The 23,149-nt window shown below is 43.2% G+C and overlaps 1 protein-coding gene and 1 long non-coding RNA gene across 3 annotated transcripts in view; one reads left to right on the top strand and one right to left on the bottom strand.

Moving 5' to 3' along the window:
* The window catches only part of LOC132769922 (uncharacterized), a 69,870-nt gene that overhangs the window by 13,461 nt on the left and 33,260 nt on the right, over positions 1-23,149 (top strand). The gene's annotated exons all lie outside the window — the stretch shown is intronic.
* Positions 1,445-22,681, bottom strand: NRBF2 (nuclear receptor binding factor 2). Of its 2 annotated transcripts, none has more exons than XM_060768934.2 (4): positions 22,591-22,681; positions 13,583-13,667; positions 11,079-11,119; positions 1,445-2,886 (listed from the first exon to the last, which is right to left on the bottom strand). In XM_060768934.2, exons 1-4 carry the CDS (start codon positions 22,636-22,638, stop codon positions 2,164-2,166), a joined length of 897 nt encoding a protein of 298 aa, XP_060624917.2. In that variant the 5' UTR covers positions 22,639-22,681; the 3' UTR covers positions 1,445-2,163. The 2 variants fall into 2 exon arrangements, with proteins under 2 accessions (XP_060624917.2, XP_060624916.2); XM_060768933.2 differs by lacking the exon at positions 22,591-22,681 and adding an exon at positions 22,265-22,443.

Genomic DNA, 23,149 nt, shown 5'->3' with positions numbered 1-23,149 from the left:
CCTCCTGGCCAGTCGTGGGACAGATCGGGGCATAGGGTGGTTACCTGTGCTTGATGGGGTCGCACAACCTCTGAGGACACAGGTCCGCAGCTTGGGGTTCCTTCTTGACTCCGCTTTGACACTTGATGCTCAGGTATCGGCGGTGGCTGGGAGGGCCTTTGCACAGTTAAATCTGTGCATACCTCGTGAAATCTGATTTGACTATGGTGGTCCATGCCCTAGTCACCTCTAGGTTGGATTACTGCAATGCGCTCTACGTAGGGATGCCCTTGAAGACGGCCCAGAAACTACAATTGGTCCAGAGATCTGCAGCCAGACTACTCACGTGAGCTGTTTACAGAGAGTGGTCAACCCTCCTGTTTAAACAGCTCCACTGGCTTCCAATAGGTTTCCAGTCCCAATTCAAGGTGCAGGTCATCACCTATAAAGCCCTAAATGGTTCGGGACCTGCTTATCTTCGTGATCGTATCTTCCCCTATGAACCAGTGCAGATCTGGCACTGCTCTCACTCCCCCCGCCGTCACATGCACGGTTGATGGGGACGAGCCTTCTCGGTGGTGCCCCCCCCCCCCCCCCCCGGCTCTGGAACTCCCTTCCCTAGGGAGATCAGACAGGCTCCTTTCATAGTCAACTAAAAACCTGGATGTTCCTGTGCGCTTTTGACTAAGCAGCTCACCAGAAACTTTCTTGTCCCTACTTGAAGCTCCGCACTTTACACCGGCCTGCATTTTACACTGGCATACGTTCTACCTCAAAATGTGGGTATTTCCTGCCCAGTTTACTGGATTGTTGCACTTTCCTGCGCTCCTGTAAAAATGTATTGCACTCATTGAATCTGTACCTCAGCTATGTTTCTTTCAGCCGTATTGTTTTTACATTGCTTTCAATTGTGTTGTTTTATCTGATGTTTTAATTGGTTAAAGTGTTTTACATGTATGTTTTAATTGTAATCTTGGGCGTGTCCCTAGTAAGCCGCCCCGAGTCCCCTAGGGGAGATGGTTGGCGGGGTATAAAAATAAAATTATTATTATTATTATTATTATTATTATTATTATTATTATTATTTCCTCTTTTGGTGCTCATGAGCAGCTGAAATTAGTCTGGGCCCACTCCAGGAGCCCCTAACTGTTGTTATATAGTGGAAAGGTAGTACTTTATACCTACAATCAGAAAGCCCCCAAAGGAATATAAGTAGGCACAACCTTTAGTACACCATTATGTAACAGAACTCAGCCTCAGTGGCTCATGATTCTAATATATAATGTTGAAAGAAATGAGAATTCAGGAAGTGCCTTGTTAGAAAGATCTCATGTAGCATTGCTAAGGAGAGCTGACTTTGTCCTAAGCCCCCTTTCAATTTTGTTGTCTTCTGCTCTGACCCCCCCCCCCCTCACCTTTCAGGCACAGATCTGACCAAAATATAAGGAAACATCAGATAAAAGAATTAAAAGATTCCAAACAGACCTGAAACGTTTTATTTCCTGTCAACTATCATTACTTCCATTCATGCACCAAGGATTGTTCTTCCTTGTGTATTTGCTTAAAACAATGCCTAGTAATTTCATATACAGAAAACACACATTATGAAGCACCCTGATTATGTAAACAAATCAACATTTTTCAAAAGAACTAGATTTGGTTCCTCAAAAATGGAAATTTAGCATCTCTCCTGATTGGCTGACATTACATGTTAGGTCAGGAGTGCAGAAGTGTGGCACATAGATCCAGCCTGCAATAACTTCTAATATGTTCACTGGTTTTGTGCATAATTAATTCAAAAGGCAATCAAATGCACAATAGAAAAAGGTCTTCCACTACCCAAATTGTCCCCTTCTGGCCCACATCATGTTGGCTTTGCATTATTTTATGGCATTAGAGAGAAATTGTTACAGATCATATACCCTGAAAGACTGTATTATGTGTAGCTCCCCCCAGTCCTTTTGGCTTAAGGGGGAGAAAAAGAGTGCTTAGCTTTTACCAACAATGGTAAAAGTTTCTGTTCCAAACAATATCATGCATATTTTTCACAGTGACAAAGTCACCAAGATCTCCTCCCTCGCTAGCGTTGAAGGTTGATGTTTTTGCTCTTGGGTCCCAGCTGTATTGGCCTTCCCTTTTTTGGATCTTGCTGAATGACAGGTGAATAAACATTGTGGTCTCCGCTTAGCTATTCATGAGTCCCTTCAGGATGTCCTCTGAGAGCTCCAGGAGCGGAAGTTCAGGGGATGGAATGTCCAGCGGGGGAAGACTGGGGATGGGAATATCTTTGGCCTTCCCTGCACTCGAGGTGAATTTCTGCCAAGAGGAGGCCGAGGCAGCGGCAGTTGTTTCTGAGGGCTGCTGCAGACCCCAAAGCTCTGACTTCTCTACGAAGTCAGCATCCACATCCAGCTCCTTTTCTAGAGGAGACTTGAGGAGCCTGGCTCTCTCGGCTTTGAGCTGCTTGTTCTCCTGCCTCAATCGCTCGTTTTCCACTAAGAGAACTTCCACATGCCGTTCCAGAAGTGCGATTTTGGTGGCCTGCTCTTCCATTTTAGTTTTGTCATCCTTTGGGGTTCTATTTCTCACGCACACGTCCTGTGGTTCCTTTCTTTTCTGAAGCAAAAACAATAGTGTATCCGGGTCCCTATCCAAGACACCAAGCTTTGCTTGCAAGTCCTTCTCTGGAGAAGGGCTATACTTGAGACTAGCAGGAGCGGCTACACTTTGGTCATCAGATTCCTCAGTTGATGGTTTAGAAGAAGGTTGCGGGTGTGTAACACCATCCCTGTCCATAGCCTGTTGTATTTTTAGTCTTTCTTCTCTTTTTGCTCTTTTCCAGCGCTCTTGGATAAGCAGTATCTGTTTCAGGTGGCTTTCCTTTTGCAATTGCAATGATAACTGAGCCTGTGGAAAAATGAGAACAGAGACTGGATTTTACAACTGTGCCGTCATCCTTTCTTAGCTTTCTACAGTGATACCTTGAGTTATCACTGTATGGGGGGGGGGGGGGGGGGAATTATCACTGTATGCCACCTATCCCCCCCCCCAATATGTGGTTACATGTTTTTAATTAAGAGGATGTACTTTATAAATAATGAATAATGAATAAATGAACATTCACTTTGAATAATAAAAAAGAGAGATCAGCTTTAAAATGGTAGAAGCACAAAGTTCTGTCAAGAAAGCACAATGTGGTGGCAAAACATTATTTTTTCATACTGTACTCATTCCAGCTCCCCTCCCTCTTTTTCTCTCCCTCCCTCTATATTTTATGGAGGCAAACATACCAGGAATAAAAATTACACAAACCCAACTCACCCCAAAGTTCCTCAAAGTGCAGAAAAGCAAAGCGGACAACTATCTCCTAAAACAGAGAAGAGCACGAGGCATGGAGACTGCTCCCTTGAAGCCGTAAAGCCCTGTACTCTCACGCTAGTGCTCGCCCTGGCATTAGTTCTTAACTCAAAATGCTTCTCGAATGTCAAAGCAAAACTCGGGGTGAGAGATGGCTCTTAACTCAAAACACTCTAAAGTTAGGATACTAAAGTTAGGACAGCAAAATAGGCCACTAAAGCAATGAAATATTGTCTAATAGTAACAGCATTTGTTCAACATTTTCATTGATTACACTAAAATATTTTATTCAGCTGCATTTTATGTTTCTAATTACAAATACAAAGTAGAACTGTACTTCACTGAAAATACATTTTTCTTTTAATACAAAAAGGTCCTGCCCACAGATCCTCTTGATACTTGGTTTGAGGACAAACATCCTGTTTTAGATGCAGGAGGAAATTTTAGCCCAAGAGAAACCAACTTTTGGCTCTCCACAGTCAACCACATTGAAGACTTAGGAATTGTAAAGTCATTCAGATATGTTCCAACTTGGACACCACTATTGATATAGTCTCTGTGGATGTAACCCAGGAACCCACTTGTCATGTTTTGATGGATTCATTTCAATTTGTTCAATCTGGGGATGTGGACAGGATCCTTGGAAAAGAAAGATCCACCAGGTGCGCTCTAGACTCTTGCCCTTCTTGGCTTATCAAACAGGGGTTCCATCTGGTCTAAAAATGGCAGTGGTGAAACCACTGCTTAAGAAACCATCACTAGACCCCATGGAAATTGGTGGCGTCCCCAGTGGCGCAGTGGGTTAAATCCTTATGCCAGCAGGACTGAATCCGACAGGTTGGAGGTCTCAATCTGGGGAGAACGTGGATGAGCTCCTTCTGTCAGCATCAGCTCCTCATGTGGGGACATGAAAGAAGCCTCCCACAAGGGCGGTAGAACATCAAAACATCCAGGCATCCCTTGGGCAACTTCCTTGCAGACAGTTAATTCTCTCATATCAGAAGTGACTTACAGTTCCTCAAGTCACTCCTGACACGAAAAAAAGGAAATTGGTAACTATTAGTCTTGTACATGTGGGACTTATCTGTTTCATGTCCTAGCTTTCGGTGGGGGGGCCTCGATCCATTTTAATCTGAGCCTCCCAAAATTGGGAGGTCAGATATTTGCTTTTAGTTTCTGTTTTCATTATTGGGGGAGGGGGGCTTCACTTGTAGGCTCAAAAGACCTGGGTCTACAAGTGCAGGCTTTGGGTCTATGCACCCAGGCCTGGCAAGGCCTGCAGCCGAGCAGCAAGTAAGGAGCACCCTTTACTGCAGCCCCTGCATCACACAATCCATCTGAAAAACATGCCAGCCTGACTTTTGTATCAATTGCATTTTTGTTTCAGGAGGGGCCTTTCTATTTTGTTCTGTCTAATAGAAACACAAATGAAACGAATGGGACAAATTTCAGGTCCATGACTAGTAACTATCGCCCAGTCTTTAATCTCCCCTTTCTGGGCAAGGTTCTGGAGCGGGTGATGGCCTCGCAACTCCAGGGATTTTGGGGTTAAACAGATTATCTGGATCCATTTCAGTTTGATTTCAGTTCTGGCCATGGAAAATAGCTTTGGTCGCCTTGGTACATGATCTATGTAGAAAACTTGCCAGGGGAGTGTGTCCTTGTTGGTTCTCTTGGACTTCTCAGCAGCCTTCGATATCATCAACCATTGTATCACTCTGGGTTGTCTGGAGGCTCTGTTTTGCAGCGGCTCCATTCCTTCCTGGAAGGTCACACCCAGATGGTGGTGTTGGGGGATCTCACGACCGTTGCCTTGTGGGGTCCCAAAGGGTTTGGTTCTGTCCCCTATGTTCTTTAACATCTACATAAAGCCACTACTTCTCATTTCCACCAAAAGCCAAGGAAGCAGCCCAAACTCTGAACAGCCTGTTACCTGTTGTGGACTGGATGAGGAGAAACAAATTGAAATTGAATCCAAACAAGACGGAGGTCCTCCTGGTCATCCGGAAGGCAGATCAGGGTATAGGGTGGCAACCTGTGCTGATAGGGTCACACTCCCTCTGAATAAACAGGTCCGTAGTCTGAGGGTCCTCATGGGTCCTCATCACTAAGCCTAGAGGCCTTGGTGTTATTGGTGGCTAGGTGGCAATTAAAGCTTGTTGGTGGCAATTAAAATTTGTGCACCAGTTGCGATTGTACCCTGAAAAGCCAGACTTGGCCAGGGTGGTCCATGTCTTAGTTACATCCCAATTTAGACTACTGTAATGGGCTCTATGTGAGGCTGCCCTTGTCTGGAAACTTCAATTAGTTCAGAGATCTGCAGCCAGGTTATTAACAGGTGCTGGACCCAATACCACCACCCTGCTAAAGCCCAATTTAAGGTGCTGGTTTTGACCTTTAAAGCCCTAAACAGTTCAGGTCCTACTTACCTATCTGATTGCATCTCCCCATATCAACCTGCCCGAACATCAAGATCTTCTAATGAGGCCCACCTCTCGTTGCCGCCACCATTGCAAATGCGGTTGGTGGCAACAATACAGGGCCTTCTCAGTGGCCATGCCAACTCTTTGGAACTCCCTCCCCAAGGAGGTTAAAACAGCCCCTTCCCTGACATCTTTTAAACAGCAGCTAAAAACCTTCCTCTTCGCGCAAACTTAGCTGCAATGATAGGAAGGCTAACTTTTATTAAATCATGCTAATGTTTACCATCTGTCTTGTGGAGTTGCCTGCAATAATTCTTAGACAAGTGTTTTTAAATATGTTTATTTATTTCTTATTGTAATTTTATAGGTTATTGTTTTACATACGCATATTGTTTTGTATTGTCTTTTATATTATGTTGTAAGCTGCTTTGGGTCCAGATTAGGAAGAAAAGCAGGATATAAATAAAGATTTATTATCATCGCCATCATCATCATCATCATAAAATCTATTTTAGGCACTCTTATAAACCTTGTAGCATAAAATATTTAGAAATAAGAATAAATGACTACACATTTTGTCCCTTTGGCTTTAACCCAACAGCTTACAAGTTGTTCTGGGCTTGTTTGGATGTTTGTCTTGTCATAATTATACTAAAAACCACAGAGCTTTCAAGATTCAATTTTGAAAAACTATTACATTAAACAGGAAGCAGTGTAATTCTTTCAAGCATCAGGAGCAATTACTGGAGCACAATGTGGCTACTCCCAAGTTTTCTGCAAAATAATTCCTTTGTCTTTGATAACTCCTTGAATTCTTCTTGGAAGATGCCTCCAGTTGGACCAGTGTAAGAAAACTGCTGCTTGATTTGTTCTCAATTTCTGAATAGCTATAATGCAAGATGCTTCTTTGCTTGGCAATTCTAACAACTGATAACAAAATTAATTGCTTTAAAATGTGAACAGCCACCTTTTCAGTGGCAATCTTGGTTTCATATGACATCTGACAGTAAGTACCACATTTTCAGGAATGGAATTACAGAATCATAGACTCATGGAATCATTGAGTTGGAAAAGACCTCATGGGCCATCCAGTCCAACCCCCTGCCAAGAAGGAGGAAAATCGCATCCAAAGCACTCCTGATAGATGGCCATCCAGCCTCTGCTTAAAAGCCTCCAAAGGAGCCTCCACCACACTTCGGGGCAGAGTTTCATTGCTTTCAGTCAGGAAGTTCTTCCTAATGTTCAGGTGGAATCTCCTTTCTTGTAATTTGAAGCCATTGTTCCGTGTCCTATTCTCCAGGCCAACAAAAAACAAGCTTGCTCCTTCCTCCCTATGACTTCCCCTCACATATTTATACATTACTAGCTGTGCCCTGCCACGCGTTGCTGTGGCCTATAGTAAAACTTATCAAAGTTGAGGTAGATATCTGGACTATTATGAAAGAGAGGTCCCTACCTATTCCTTCCCCCCTTTCCTCCCCCTTTCTCTCCTTTCTTCCTTCTCTACCTCTTTCTTTCTTTCCTTCTTTCACTACTTGGTTTCATCCTTCTCTCTTTCCTTCATTCCCTCCCCCTTTCTTCCTTTGCCTTTCTTCCCTCCCTGTTTGCTTCCTTCTTCCACTTTTTATTTCCTTTTATTTTACCACCATCATAACAATAACAATAATGCAATGCATTGCCTCTGGGACCTGACACCTCTCCCATTCCCCCTAAAAGGGTCTCATACGAACAATAGCAGCATAATAATAATAATAATAATAATAATAATAATAATAATAATAATAGAAATAACAACCTTTACCCGCCACGTGTTGCTGTGGCCCATCTTCCCTCTTTCTCTCCTTCTTTCCCTCCTTCCTTCGTTCCTTCCCTCCCATCTTTCCTTCTCCTCTTCTTTCTCTATCTCTTTCCTTCCTTCCCCCTTTTTCTTTCTTTTCTGCTGTCTCTCTTTTCTTTCCTTCCATCTTTCCTTTTCTTTCCTTTTCTTCTTCCTTCTTTCTCTAACTTTCCTTCCTTCCCCCTTTTTCTTTACCTCCCTTTCTCTTTCTTCCTTCTTTCCTTCCTTCCTGTCTTTCCTAGATTTTGACAGGGCGGGAAGGGGCGGGGTGGGGTTTGGAGGGGGCGTGAAGTAAAAGGAGGTAAGATTGGGGCAGGGGAGTGATGGAGCGTGGGGTTGCGTGGGTGTGTGCAGTGGCGGGGGGAGTGATGGAGCGTGGGGTTGTGTGTGTGTGTGCGGCGGCAGGGGGGGAGTGATGGAGCGTGGGGTTGTGTGTGTGCGTGCGGGCGGCGGGGGGAGTGATGGAGTGTGGGGTTGCGTGTGTGTGTGCGGCGGCGGGGGGAGTGGGGTTGCGTGTGTGCGTGCGGCAGCGGGGGAAGTAATGGAGTGTGGGGTTGCGTGTGTGTGTGCGGTGGCGGGGGGAGTGGGGTTGCGTGTGTGTGTGCGGCGGCGGGGGGAGTGATGGAGTGTGGGGTTGTGTGTGTGTGTGCGGGAAGCGGTGCGGCGGGGCTTGGAGTGGGCATGGTTTCCGCAGAGGGAACGTTGGCCGGAAGGGCATGTGCGCGCGCCAGGGAACTTGCGGCTGGACACCAATGCGCATGCTCAGTTGTTTTGCCGTTTTGTGAGTGTGTTGTTGTGTTGTTTTTCATTTTGAGTAGATATGTTTGTACCTTGTGGGTTGTGTTATGGGCATGGGAATTTTGGTTAAGTTTCGATGGGGGGTTTTTGAGTTTTGTTTTTTTGCCATTTTGAGTGTGTTTTTGTGTTGTTTTTCATTTTGAGTAGATATGTTTGTACCTTGTGGGTTGTGTTATGAGCAAGGGAATTTTGGTTAAGTTTCGTTGGGGGATTTTTGAGTTTTGTTGTTTTGCCGTTTTGTGAGTGTGTTGTTGTGTTGTTTTTCATTTTGAGTAGATATGTTTGTACCTTGTGGGTTGTGTTATGGGCATGGGAATTTTGGTTAAGTTTCGTTGGGGGATTTTTGAGTTTTGTTGTTTTGTCGTTTTGTGAGTGTGTTGTTGTGTTGTTTTTCATTTTGAGTAGATATGTTTGTACCTTGTGGGTTGTGTTATGGGCATGGGAATTTTGGTTAAGTTTCGTTGGGGGATTTTTGAGTTTTGTTGTTTTGCCGTTTTGTGAGTGTGTTGTTGTGTTGTTTTTCATTTTGAGTAGATATGTTTGTACCTTGTGGGTTGTGTTATGGGCATGGGAAATTTGGTTAAGTTTCGTTGGGGGATTTTTGAGTTTTGTTGTTTTGCCGTTTTGTGAGTGTGTTGTTGTGTTGTTTTTCATTTTGAGTAGATATGTTTGTACCTTGTGGGTTGTGTTATGGGCATGGGAATTTTGGTTAAGTTTCGTTGGGGGATTTTTGAGTTTTGTTGTTTTGCCGTTTTGTGAGTGTGTTGTTGTGTTGTTTTTCATTTTGAGTAGATATGTTTGTACCTTGTGGGTTGTGTTATGGGCATGGGAATTTTGGTTAAGTTTCGTTGGGGGATTTTTGAGTTTTGTTGTTTTGCCCTTTTGTGAGTGTGTTGTTGTGTTGTTTTTCATTTTGAGTAGATATGTTTGTACCTTGTGGGTTGTGTTATGGGCATGGGATTTTTGGTTAAGTTTCATTGGGGGATTTTTGAGTGTTGTTGTTTTGTCGTTTTGTGAGTGTGTTGTTGTGTTGTTTTTCATTTTGAGTAGATATGTTTGTACCTTGTGGGTTGTGTTATGGGCATGGGAATTTGGTTAAGTTTCGTTGGGGGATTTTTGAGTTTTGTTGTTTTGCCGTTTTGTGAGTGTGTTGTTGTGTTGTTTTTCATTTTGAGTAGATATGTTTGTACCTTGTGGGTTGTGTTATGGGCATGGGAATTTTGGTTAAGTTTCGTTGGGGGGTTTTTGAGTTTTGTTTCCTCGTTGGATGCCCCTAACACATTTATATATATAGATTATTATTATTATTAACATTATTATTAAACTTTATTTGTACCCTGCTAGCATCTCCCGAAGGACTCGATGCGGCTTACAAAGGCCAAGACCTCAACACACATATACAATACAAAACCTAAGGCAAATTAAAACAATTAAAGCAATATAAGCAACAAGCAATAAACAATACATCAAGACACTATAAAACTGGGCTGGGCCAGAGTAATGGGTACAGGATTAAAAGTGCTGATGTGACAGGTGGTATATAAGGCTTATAGGGCAAGTGCAGTGTGTGGTGTGCAGCAATCTTAGTTCTAATAAAGTGCTTATGGGACTTGGTATTGGAGATTTCCTCTTCTGGGAAGGCACATCGGAACAGCCAGGTCTTCAAGTTCTTTCTAAAGACTGCCAGTGTAGGGGCCTGTCTAAGATCTTTGGGGAGAGTGTTCCAGAGTCGGGGGGCCACCACAGAAAAGGCCCTGTCTCGTGTCCCCACCAAACGCGCTTCTGGCTCTTCTGAAGGCTAAACATGCTCTTTAAGTCTCTCCTCATAGGGCTTGTTCTCCAGACCCTTGATTATTTTAGTCGCCCTCCTTTGGACATATTCCAGCTTGTCAACATCTCCCTTCAATCGTGGTGCCCAGACTTAGACTCAGTATTCCAGATGAGGTCTGACCAAGGCAGAATACAGCATGGTTAGCATGACTTCCCTGGATCTAGACACTATACTCCTATTGATGCAGGCCAAAATCCAATTGGCTTTTTTGCCACTGCATGAGATTGTTGGCTCATGTTTACATTGTTGTCCACGAGGACTCCAAGATCTTTTGCACACATACTGCTCTCGAGCCACACGTCCTCCATTCTGTATCTTTGCATTTCATTTTTTCTGCCTAAGTGGAGTATCTTGCATTTGTCACTGTTGAACTTGATTTTGTTAGTTTTACCCATCTCTCTAATCTGTTAAGACTGTTTTGAATTCTGCTCCTGTCTTCTGGGGGTATATAATAATAATAACAGTAACAATATATTTTATAAATCATATCCCAATAACTAAAAGCTGGTGGCCCTTCAAATGTTGTACTACAACTTTCATTAATTCTACCCAATATAATCAATTCTGAGGTATGCTGGAAGTTGCAGATAAACAATATCTGGAGAGATATATTTGCCCTCTTTAAGCAATTCCCAGACATTTCTGATCTAGATTCCTGACAGTAAGTGTTAGATACATGAATCTCCATGTCCACATTACAGAGCATTTCTTCTCCGTTATATCTATGTCTTATATTTTCAGAATATAAACCTGCAGGTGTGGTTTTTAACTGTTTATGGCTGTAGAGATAATGACTCACTTCTAGAAGCGGCACCATTATAATTTGTGTAATCTATAAGAAGTGTAATCTTACCTGATCCGATTGTGTCAGCTTCATGGCCTCCGAAAGATATGCTGCATATAGTACAAAGTAAAAACTGTTTAGAACAAAGAGAAATCTAAACAAGTCTAGTTGCAATTCCATACATCAACTCCTTCAAAAATGTAGTTAGATCTCACAATGCTACCAGAATGTTTCTGCTGGGCATTATTGTACAAAAAATATGGTAACAGCAGTAAGAACACTGTTTTCTCAAAGCTAGAGGTTGTCCAAAACACCAACGTCACAAAGATGGATTGCTAGGGCCGCTAAATTAGCACAAATTGCCAAACTAACATGGATTTGAAAAGGTAAAACAAGTGAAGGTTTTTTGAAATATTTGAACAGTTTGTGTGCTTTCTGAACAACAACAACAAAACTGTATTTATATACCGCTCTATCTCCCCAAGGGGACTCAGAGCGGTTTCCAAGTAACATAATCAATACATACAGAGAAAACAGCATAAACATAAAATTAACAAGACATTATAAGCATTAAAAACCACAATAGCACACATATTTAAAATAATCCTGCCTTCAAGGCAGTTTAAAAGGCCGGGCCGGACTAGTGCTATTTTAGAGGGCCGGGGAAATTAGGTAGAGTCTATCACTGTACATTTCCAGGGCCTAACACAAGAAAGTGACCTGGGTAATTGGTAGAAAAAGATATGGCCAATTTCAACAGTATCTGGGGCAGAGCTAGAACTAGTCGTTCTCAAAGGTTTGTTTAAACCACCAGGTCTTCAGGTTCTTACGAAAGGAGGGGAGGGATGAGGCCTGTCTTATTTCTCTAGGAAGGGCGTTCCAGAAGCGGGGGGCCACTACCAAGAAGGCCCTCTCTCATTCCCACCAAATGTGCTAATGACGGTGGTGGGAGCGAAAGGAGGGCCACCTAGAAGATCTTAAAGTTCGTGCCAGTTCATAGAGGGAGATGCGATCGCAAAGATAGGCAGGGCCCGAACTGTTTAGGGATTTATAGGTCATAACCTGCGCCTTGAATTTGGCTCGGCAACTTATCGGCAGCCAGTGAAGCTATTTTAAAAGGGGCGTTGTATGCTCCCTATAGTTTGCTCCAGTAAGGACCCTGGCTGCCGCCCGTTGTATCAACTGGAGCTTCTTGGCCGTCTTCAAGGGCAGCCTCATGTAGAGCACATTGCAAAAGTCCAAGCTGGATGTAACCAAGGCATGGACTGCGCTGGCCAAGTCAGACTTCACGAGGTATGGTCACAGTTGGTCCTCCTGACCAGCTGCGATCATAGGGCAAAGGCCCTCCCGGCCACTGCCGACATCTGAGCATCAAGTCACAGTGTTGAGTCCAGGAGGCCTCCCAAGCTACGGACCTGCGTCCTCAGGGGGAGTGTATACCCCATCGAGCACAGGTTGCCACCCAATATTTATTTATTTATTTATTTGGTTTACTTTTACCCCGACTGCGATGGATCTAGATAATCGGTGTCATCCAAGAATCCCTGGAGTTGAGAGGCAACCACCTGCTCTAGAACCTTGCCTAGGAAGTGGAGGTTAGAGAACAACAAGAAATCTAATGATATAATAATTTGAAGTTATTTAATTGGATCTGCAATGGTAAAATTATGTGGGTTCTTGGTTTTTCGTTTTCTCCCCCTTACTGTTTGGATGGCATCCTTTATGTTAGTGTTTTAGTTAGTCATTGTTTAATGTTGTTGCATTTAGTGTTTTAATATTGTGTTTTAGCTTTAGTTTAGTTCAGTGTTATTTTATCTGTATCCTGCCTTTCCCCAGTACAGGATCCAAGGTTATCTTAGTTATATGTACATGCATACCTACATATGTGTATATCTTACTCCTTTTCTTTCATGTTTTCATGCTTGTTTTTTTTTTCTTTATTTTGGTTGTGAATTATTTTTCTCTGCTAAAATCAACAAACAATAAATAGAGAGGGGGACTAATACATTCCAAACCCTTATCAAGTCAGGGATCATATAAACCCATTAAATGCTGGGTTTATAAATATTATCTACTATAATATTAATGAAGTCAAGATATTACATTTTCTCCTCTAAAATAATTGAAAGCCACTATGTTCAGGACCTTCTATATGAGCAGACAATTATTTTTTTTAACCCAAAATTCCATTTAAGCTTTCCCTGATCTGCAGTTTAGATTTTGGAGGCCCTTTGAGATCCTCAACTACCGCAGGGTGACCAACTGTGGCCTCCCAAAGTTTGCTCTCAGCATCCCTCCACATTGGCTATGCTTGAAAGGAGTGGTAGAAGGCCATTTTTGCTCATCTTTGCTCTGCAACTATCGTGATCACTATTTTACTTCCAGAAGTGCAGACTCTTTACAATCTTTTTCTTCTATACAACACATTAACTCATGAGATTGCAGACTTCCCCCCCAGCCAGGATCTCCACATTAGGCTATTGGATATTTTGTTCCTATTATTTCTCTGAACTGAGAACAATTGCTCAGACACATCAGCTACATCAAAACTACCTTCACTGTTAAGAGCTCACCTGCTGCTTTTTTGTGACAAGAAATTGCTTCTTCATACTTTCCTACTGCCAGTGAGCGGTCAGCTTTTCTGCTCTGCTGATGAGCCTTCAAAAGAAAAAAAACTTTAAAAACTGGAATCGTTTGCTTCGATTTAAACACCTGTACTTATTTCAGTTTTTCAAAGAAGCCGGTAAATAGACAAAACATGATTTAACACAACAGAAACAATAACTTTGCCTCACATTTTTAGTTGGGACAGTTTGGCACTCAATAAAGAAGTGCTGTGTAAACTTAGATGAGCACTCTAAGTTTACACAGGAACTAGAGGCTCTTCCTTCATGCTTTTGCCACATGACCCATAAGCACCTCTTACAAAACTTATCGGAGGCTTAATGTATATATTTATGTCAACTGCTCCTCATCCAAGAGTTTCTCATTCCCACCCATCCCTAAGTGGACTCTCAGGAAGTCACCACTGTCACAAAAGAAACAGAACACACAATTCTGAAGTGTTGTTTTGAATTATCCAAATTATGCAGTGGAATCCAAATTAAGCCCTCTACAGTTCCAGCCCAGCTTACTTGTCTGAATGTATCTCCCTCTATGTCTTGCCTCGGACTTTAAGATCGTCCAGGGAGGCCCTGCTCTCTGTCCCGCCTTCTTTGCAAACGTGTTTGGCAGGGATAAAAGACAGGGGCTTCTCTGTGGTGGCCCTCGCCTCTGGAACACCCTCCCCAGCGAGATTAGGCCAGCTCCATCCCTCCTCTCCTTCAGGAAGAAGCTTGAATCATGGTTCTGTGGCCAGGCATTTGGGGAACAGGTTTGATAGTGATTGCAATGTTTACGTGAACTGACAATGGACAGGCTCTGACAAAGTCTTTGAACGCTGAATTGGATTGGATTTGGCTACATGGTTGTTAATGTTTTAAAATGGATTTTAACTGAATGGTTTTATTTAATATATAATATTGTGATATATTGTGTATGTATTCTGTATGCATTGGTATCGAATTGTTGCCATTATAAGCCGCCCTGAGTCCCCCTTCGGGGGTTGAGAAGGACAGGGTACAAATGTTGGAAATAAATAAATTTCATCTTTCTCTCACATATATTCTGTGGGAACATCTAGCAGCAACAAAAGAGCAATAACTGTATCAACAACAATTGTAGGCCCAGCAGCAGATAGTACCCGGTTCTCTTTCATAGCCAAGTCACTATCCGAGTGAAAAGTACAAAAAGACTGACAACTATCCGTTAACAGAAGTCCAAGAATGAAAGACAACCACAATTGGGTGAAATCATGGAGATTGTCCTTGAGTGTTTGAGCAAAACTAAGCATAGTCTCTTTAGACACTATACCAGTTATGGGCTGGGCTGTGGCGCAGTTGGATAGGAGTCAGCTGCATTAAATCACCATGAGTTTGAAGCCAGCCTGGGTAAGCTCCCAACCATTTGTCTAGTGTGCTGTCGGCCTTTGCAGCCCGAAAGACAGTTGCATCTGTCAAGTAGGAAATTTAGGTACCACTTATGCGGGGAGGCTAATTTAACTAATTTACAATGCCATAAAAATCTCCAGCAGTGAGCGAAATAATGAAGAAGTACTCCATCAAGGACTCAGGGTCACAAGTGGACCGTGAAGCAACAGCTCCTCCAGTGCCCAAAATTTGAGTATACCCTCATGAAACTTAAATTGCCTCTGTGTTTGTCTATATGTGTTGTGTGTCTATGGCATTGAATGCTTGCCATGTATATGTGCACTGTAATCTGCCCTGAGTCCCCTGCAGGGTGAGAAGGATGGAATATAAATACTGTAAATAAATAAATAAATAAATAAAGGGCAGCCTTTTGAGCTTAGTGTGTCAAAATTTGCCAAAAATACAAGCATAACTTGGGTGGGGTGTCACATCGAGAAAAAAACCATAATTTTGCGATATTTATTGTTTAAATATCAAACATGTATAATTGTAATATATAACTGTATTTAATAAACCAAAAACTAATTATTTAACTTATCTGCTTAGTGACTCCTTTGTTCATCCGTCAGTCAGTTTCTTTTGTTGGTTTTGGTATTATTTAACTTGTGTGAGGTGTTATAAACTAGGATAAGTGAGGGGGAAGGGAAATTCTTTAACTAACCTGTCTATTAGTGACTTTTTTGTTGTTGAATTTCATTGGCTAAATCTTCAATTGAAGGTTGGTATTTTGTACATGTCAAGCCCAAGCAAGCGCTACTAATCATCTGTCAATCTGTTTCTTTTGCTGGTTTTGATATTATTTAACACTGAGAATAAGGTCTCACAAAAGTACATAGAGGGTGCTAAAAGTGTACTTCAAATTTCCTGTTCATAGTGGCACTCCTCTTGATTCTCCAAGCGGCACTTTTCCAGATTCTCAAGCTTTGACTTCAAGTCAACAAACACCTGAGCCCACATGCTGTCTTGAAATTCTGTAATTTGCATCTCCAAATCATCAATCTACATCAATTGGAAACCATTTAATTCCAAGATACTGTAGATTACTACATCAGGATACTTAATTATTTTCATGGTCTGTTCTAGGTTTCTAAATTGATTAAATCTATCACTGAACTGGTCAAGGAACGAGCTGGTACTTTATATTCAAGAGTTCCATTTCATTTTGTACAGCTGAACTGGCCTTCTCAAAATACTTTGTTACTCAAGGAAAATACAAGTTTTAGTTTCTACATCTTGCTTGAAAATTTGAAGTTTACTTTCAAAAGCTTTTATGTATTCAAACATAAAGTCAATACTTTTGCCAAAACTTTGTAATTTTAAGTTCAGTTCATCAATATGAACAGAGAGACCTGTGACCCATTTATCATCATTCAGTTGAGGAAAGTTCCCCAGATCCTTATCCTCAAGAAATACCTTAATTTCTTCAAAGCACTCCACAATGCGATCAAGAACTTTGCCTTGGCTCAACCATCTTACATTATTGTACATCAACAGGCCACTGAAGGTGGAATCAACCTCCAGAAAAAGTGCAGAAAATTCTTGCTTGTGAAGGGGACGAGCAGCTATTAAAATAACTATTTTTGTAATAACTGACATTAAGTTCTTTAAGTTGGTGAATCCTGCCTTGGCACATAAAGCCTCCTGGTGAATAATACAATGAAAAGGAACAATCGGATGTCCAATAGCTTCTGTAAACAATTTGACAAATCCGAGCTTTTTCCCCACCATGTTTAGTGCCCCATCTGTTGTCACTGACACAACTTTAGAGATATCTATGCGTAGGTCATGGGGTGTTTTTATACCAATCTTACATATTTTACTTCCTAATGTACTTGTTGGCACTGATACTAACTTTATCAACTCTTCTCTCATTGTGACACCATCAGAATATCGACCAATAATGGCCGTGAGCATGTGATGTGACATCAGTAATTTCATCAAGAGAGAGAGAAAAATATTGACAATTACTTATGTTTCTCCTTCATTGATATTGTACATTTGTGTTCAGTCTAATTATTCTGTCTTTTATGATATTTCTACTGAGTGGTAACTCAGATATTCTCTTAATCTTTATTCATATTGTGAAATACAACTGGTGCACATCTTAGGAGAATTTCTTTCTGAGTGCTTTTCTATGCTGAGCTATGGAGTGAGCAATGCTCAAACTTGTGGATGTTAAATTTGTAGAGCCTTTTACAAATTTAATGATAGAATTAGATTGGCTTTTATAAAGACGTAGCTGCCTGGATATGTATTATTTCATTTCATCCTCACTTTTCAAGAGCTGGGAATCATTACCTTCAAAATGTCTATTTATATTCCACGTTCTGCTTACTACTGTTTCAGTACATAGAACACAAGATAATCTGCCATTTCTTTCTATAATGCCATACATCTTGGTCCATGTCTCTTGAAAGGGTTGGCTATTGCTACTACCACTTCCTTGACTTAACCTTGGGTTTTTTTGGGGGGACGGGTTCTCCATCAGGGAGGCAGTGACAGAAGATTGAATTATAGATAGCCTCCTTCTCTCCTTCCCTTCCTCCTTGGAGGCCAGTCTTTGCATCTTTGGAGAAGAATTTTCCCTCTTTGGAGAGGAAGCCGGCGGGAGAGGCTGTCTGCAGGCCTGCTTGGAAGGTGCCCCTCGGTGGCTCTTGTCCTGTGCTCTTGCCCATATTGCGTATTGTATGTAAGAAGAAGCAAAACAAGATTGAAAAAATGGACACAAGGGACCCACAAGAGTCCTACCTCTCTCTCTCGCCTGCCTTGCTTGCTGTGTGTGTGGGGAGGCACCTCAAGAGCACCCCTCGGGGATTCGCACTATACGCAAATGCATATCTTGCCTATTGCTTCAGCTGCCCGACTGTATGGCATACAATATTTCTATCAAAGCTGGTAAGTGTGTGTATCTGTTTACAAGAATTTGATAATTGTATGTCTTACTACAAAATACAATGGTGAAGGTTTACAAGAAGGTCATGATTTTACCTGTAGCTTCCTAGGTAAAAGTAAAGGTTTTCCCCTGACATTAAGTCCAGTCGTGTCCGACTCTGGGAGTTGGAGCCCATCTTCATTTCTAAGCCGAAGAGCCACCATTGTCCGTAGATACCTCCAAGGTCATGTGGCCGGCACAACTGCATGGAATGCCGTTACCTTCCTGCCGGAACGGTACCTATCGATCTACTCACAATTGAATGTTTTCGAACTGCTATGTTGCCAGAAACTGGGGCTAACAGCGGGAACTCACTCCGCTCCTCAGATTCGGACCTGCGACCTTTCGGTAAGCAAGTTCAGCAGCACAGCGGCTTAATCCACTGGAGGCTTCTAGATCATATTACAGTGTTCCCTTGCTTTTTCACAGATTACTTTAAGCGGACTTGCTGTTTTGCGGTTAAAAAAAATGAATTTATTGGGAACTGAGTCAGGGAAAGAGGAAGAAGAGAGGAGGCCACCATCGAGAACAAAGGAGGCATGCTGGGGGTAAGAAAGCCTCGACCGGGCAGTCACACTCTTTCCCTTCCTCCCTGCCTGAGGGTCAGGCCTCAGCGGTTTAACAGCGACCTCGCCTTGAAGTCCTGTTAAAGGCACTAGAGATTTAGGAAGGAGGAAGAGGAGGGGGAAGAGGAGGGGGAGCCACGCATCCCTACATCGTGGATTTTCACTTATCACGGGTGTTCCTGGAACGTAACACCTGCGATAAATGAGGGAACACTGTATTTTAATGTAGTCTAATAAAGATTCCAGAAATGCCATAATGGATCTGATACATAATCTGGCCCACTGTTTTTTCTCTGATGCCAATAAATTACCAACCACTTAGGAAAGTGGTGTGCAACTGTGACTCTCCAAATGTTTTGGACTGCACTTACTATTATGCCTCACCATGTGCTATGATGTTTAGGGTTTATGGAGTTGTATGCCAAAAATATATCAATGGCCACAGAAGCCCCATCCTAATTTAAGGCACTACTCCCACTTGCAATTCTTGTCTTACATGAAAGCAGAAAATTCTGCTTTGATCAGGTTTAAAAATTCTGCTTATTTTGTATTGTTGTACAGTGCAAGCTATATTGTCCACCCCTGATTTAAGCAAGCTGATATAGTAATAATGATGAAGGTATAATAATAATGAAGCACCTTATTACATTGAGGAGCGGCTTGGGGAACTGGGCATGTTTAGCCTGAAGAAGAGAAGGCTGAGAGGAGATATGATAGCCATGTATAAATATGTGAGAGGAAGCCACAGGGAGGAGGGAGCAAGCTTGTTTTCTGCTTCCTTGGAGACTAGGACGCGGAACAATGGCTTCAAACTACAAGAGAGGAGATTCCATCTGAACATTAGGAAGAACTTCCTGACTGTGAGAGCCGTTCAGCAGTGGAACTCTCTGCCCCGGAGTGTGGTGGAGGCTCCTTCTTTGGAAGCTTTTAAACAGAGGCTGGATGGCCATCTGTCAGGGGTGATTTGAATGCAATATTCCTGCTTCTTGGCAGGGGGTTGGACTGGATGGCCCATGAGGTCTCTTCCAACTCTTTGATTCTATGATTCTATGATTCTATGATTGCTTCAAAAATCATCAATGTATGAGGTACTTTGAATACTATAAATAATATACTAGTGTAAACAGTAATGTGCCATATCCTCAGGGATAAGTTACTGGCTAAATCTCAATTCCATGAAGCTGTGGACATGACTAAATTTCACTGAATTACCTCACTTCCAGCATATCATACAGTTGCTTTAGAGGACCCAGAGAATTCTAAAAATATATCCTTTCCAGGAATTTGCTAGGTTCTCCAATGTATCTCTATGGTAACTTCCAAGTACATCATAGAATCGCCTAGACTAGAGGATTAAGCACATTTCAAGAAACCATTCTCCCCCCGCCCCACTCCCCCAGGAGCCATTAAACGAAACTGAATATGGTTTCTACAGTTACAGGGGTTTCCTGCATATATAGTTCAACCATACCTAAATGGTGTGTGCCAGGAAGCCCAAGAATAAAATATATCCTTCTCAGAGGCATTGCTGTCCCACACAACTGCCAACTATGGGATTGATGTAACAGCCACTGTCCCATCACAGTGGAACAGATGTATACCAATTTAGGGTGGAATTGAGTCTTCCCTCCAAAAAATTAGACCATATTTATTATTTATTTATTTGCCATATTTGTACCCCGGCTTTCTCTACCCTAGCAGAGGGGCTCAAGGCGGCTTACAATAGCACATATACAGTGCCTCAAAACAACAAATTCTCCTAAAATAGTTTAAAATTGCAACATATGAAGAACCCTGTGAGTGTCTGAAATGCAGGGGAAACACTCCATCCTGTTTGCTAGTACAGAAGCCCTCAGTATCTGCTAGCGTTTGGTTCCAGGATCCCCTGTGAATATTAAAAATCATTGATGCAGAAGCTCCATTATATACAAGGATATAGCAATAAGATATCCCTTATATAAAATGCAAACTCAAGGTTTGCTTTTTGTGGTTGTTGAATATTTTTCAAACACAGATGGATGAATCCATGGATTCAGGATCTGTGGCTACAGGAGCCCAACAATATTCGAGACAACATGGAAAATACATGCTCTACTGGATGACAATTACTAGATTGTGCATGAAACCTGGACCAGTCATAACCTGGACGTGGTGACTGTCTCCCTTCTAGGGACTGTTGGACTACATCACCTATGATTCCTTACCTGTCAAACAACATACAGAATCACAGAGTTGGAAGAAATCACAAAGGCCTCCCCAGTCTAACCCGCTTCTGCTTTGCACATAATCAAAGCACTCCCGGCAGATGGCCATCCATCTTCTGCTTAAAAACCTCAAGAGAGACACCATCCAGTTCTGAGCCAGCAGTGTATTCCACTACCAAACAGCTCTTACTGTCAAGAAGTTCTTCCTAATTTTTAGGTGAATCTCTTTTCATGCACAAGCAGCCTCAAGATAGGTGCTGTAGGTTTACATTTTTAAAGTGTAATTCCATACATACATGTATATAAGCTTTGGATAGCCTAGGGAAGAGTTAAAACCGCTGTGGTGTTTGTTTTGCTGTCTGTGCCCCTGTTCAGAAGATTTCACTGTACTTTGTGTCCCTGTGAGTATTGGATTTTGACCATTTTCGGTTGTTGTGTGAACAAGGACTGGTGATAAAAGTTTCAGAGGAGACCCCTTTGCCCCATGGTAAGAACTCTTCCAGGAGTGCATTTCCCTTCTGAGGGGTAGATCCCTCTCACTTCCTGTTGTCTCACCCATGTTCTTAGCTATGGGTTGTTTGTAAATTGGATCCCTGTAACTCGAGGACTGCCTCTAGCTTGAATCCATGGTTCCATTGTGTCCTGGGGCCCTTCTACACTGCCATATAATCCAGATTATCAAATCAGATAATCCACATTATCTGCCTTGAACTGGATTGTCTTGAGTAAAAAGGTAAAGGTTGTCCCCTGACATTATGTTCAGTCATGTCTGACTCTGGGGTGTGGTGCTCATCTCCATTTCTAAACCGAAGAGCCGGCGTTGTCCGTAGATACCTCCAAGGTCTTGTGGCCGGCATGACTGCATGGAGCGCCGTTACCTTCCCGTTGGAGCGGTACCTATTGATCTACTCACATTTGCAGGTTTTCGAACTGCTAGGTTGGCAGAAGCTAGGGCTGACAGTGGAAGCTCACGCCACTCCCCGGAATTGAACCTGCGACCTTTCGATTAACAAGCTCAGCAGCTCAGTGCTTTAACCCACTGCGCCACCGGGGGCTCCGGGGTCTTGAGTATACACTGCCAAATAATCCAGTTCTAAGTAGATAATCTGGATTTTATATGGCAGTGTAGAAGGGGCCCTAGTCTCTGGAGCAGAAGAAAACAAGTTAGCCCAATACTGCCATAGAAAATCCAGATTTTCCTTTTTGAACTGGATTACATGGCAGTATAATCCAGTTCAAACCAGACAAAGTGGATTATCTGCTTTGATAACCTGGATTGCATGACAGTATAAAAGGGGCCCCAGATTGCAACCTTTTCGTTGGTGATGATAGGAGGTGTAATATAACTTGCTCTAAGGCGAGAGACAAGGAAGAAGGCGCGGGAGCCGGCTGTTTACTCGTCTAAAGGCGACGTGACAGGAAGTCCGCAGGCCAAGGCTGCTTCTCTAGCGCTCCTTCCCTCCCCTGGGCCTACCTCGCGGGGACAACGCCACCCCCCCCCCCCCCGCTCCTCGAAACCACTTACCAGGTTGAGGGGCCCCTCCATCACCTCCATGGGCGGCTGCGGGCACATGGGCGCCTCTCCCGCGGCCTCCCCGAGCCGCCTGGTCCCGGCCCGCCACCCGCACGGCTGTAAACACCGCAAACACTGTGGGCGCTTCCGCCCCGCGCGCTCGCGGCCGGCGGGCGGCCGCGCGCACGCAGCAGGCACGCACACAAACACCCCTCTGTGACGTCATCTCGCCCGACACCCAACAGTTGAGCAGGAGCCGCGGCTCCCGCCACCGCTGCTGCTCAAGCCCCGCCCCCACCAGCGCGCGACACCAGGAGTTGGGGGGGGAGTGCGGTCACCTTGGCAACAGCGGGGCCTTGTTGCAGAGGCAAGATCATCTTCCGCATCTTAGCATCCGAAGCCGAAAGGCTGCTCACCTCGCTGAAGGGAAAAGCTCCACCCACGCCTTCCTCTAATGGGAAATTTTCTTTGTCCTTACTCTTTTCCCACGTCCAGCCTTTTTTTTTTTTTTTGGAAAGATTTCCCCTAATCTCTTTTCCGATTGGTTGCCGCTTACTATTCTGGGCGGGGCTGCGTGCTGGGGTTTCCCCGGGCTTTGGCGGCACTTGTGGGCGGAGCGTTGCCTTGGCCGCGTCGATTGTGACGTGGCAAGTCCTTGTGAGGTCAGGCAGGCTGCAAGAGTGGAGCTCGCACGGATATTGGGCCCTTGGATAATAATCTGAGGTTGCGGGGCCTCCTGGTTTTTGATATAGTTTAATGACTTTCAAGTCCTTGAAGCCACACTCTAGTTGTTGGACTGCAATGATTGCTCTTTCTGGGACTATTTGAACTGCTAATTCCAAATATGGCGCCACTTTCTCCTTCTCGGCTCCAGTTTTTGAGATACAGAACATATGC

Source organism: Anolis sagrei, chromosome 3 (assembly GCF_037176765.1).
Source record: "Anolis sagrei isolate rAnoSag1 chromosome 3, rAnoSag1.mat, whole genome shotgun sequence".
In the NCBI taxonomy this organism is placed as follows: Eukaryota; Metazoa; Chordata; class Lepidosauria; order Squamata; family Dactyloidae; genus Anolis; species Anolis sagrei.
The sequence above is the reverse complement of the archived record's forward strand: the minus strand, read 5'-3'. Positions and strand labels throughout refer to the sequence as shown.

What these genes read in the sequence shown, in the direction of transcription:
- NRBF2 (XM_060768934.2), bottom strand. Translation starts at nt 22,638, where the DNA reads ATGCGGAAGATGATCTTGCCTCTGCAACAAGGCCCCGCTGTTGCCAAG. An exon ending in TTGTCACAAAAAAGCAGCAG is followed by an intron (nt 11,120 to 13,582) that starts GTGAGCTCTTAA and finishes TACTATATGCAG; the next exon opens with CATATCTTTCGGAGGCCATG. An exon ending in AGCTGACACAATCGGATCAG is followed by an intron (nt 2,887 to 11,078) that starts GTAAGATTACAC and finishes ATTTTTCCACAG; the next exon opens with GCTCAGTTATCATTGCAATT.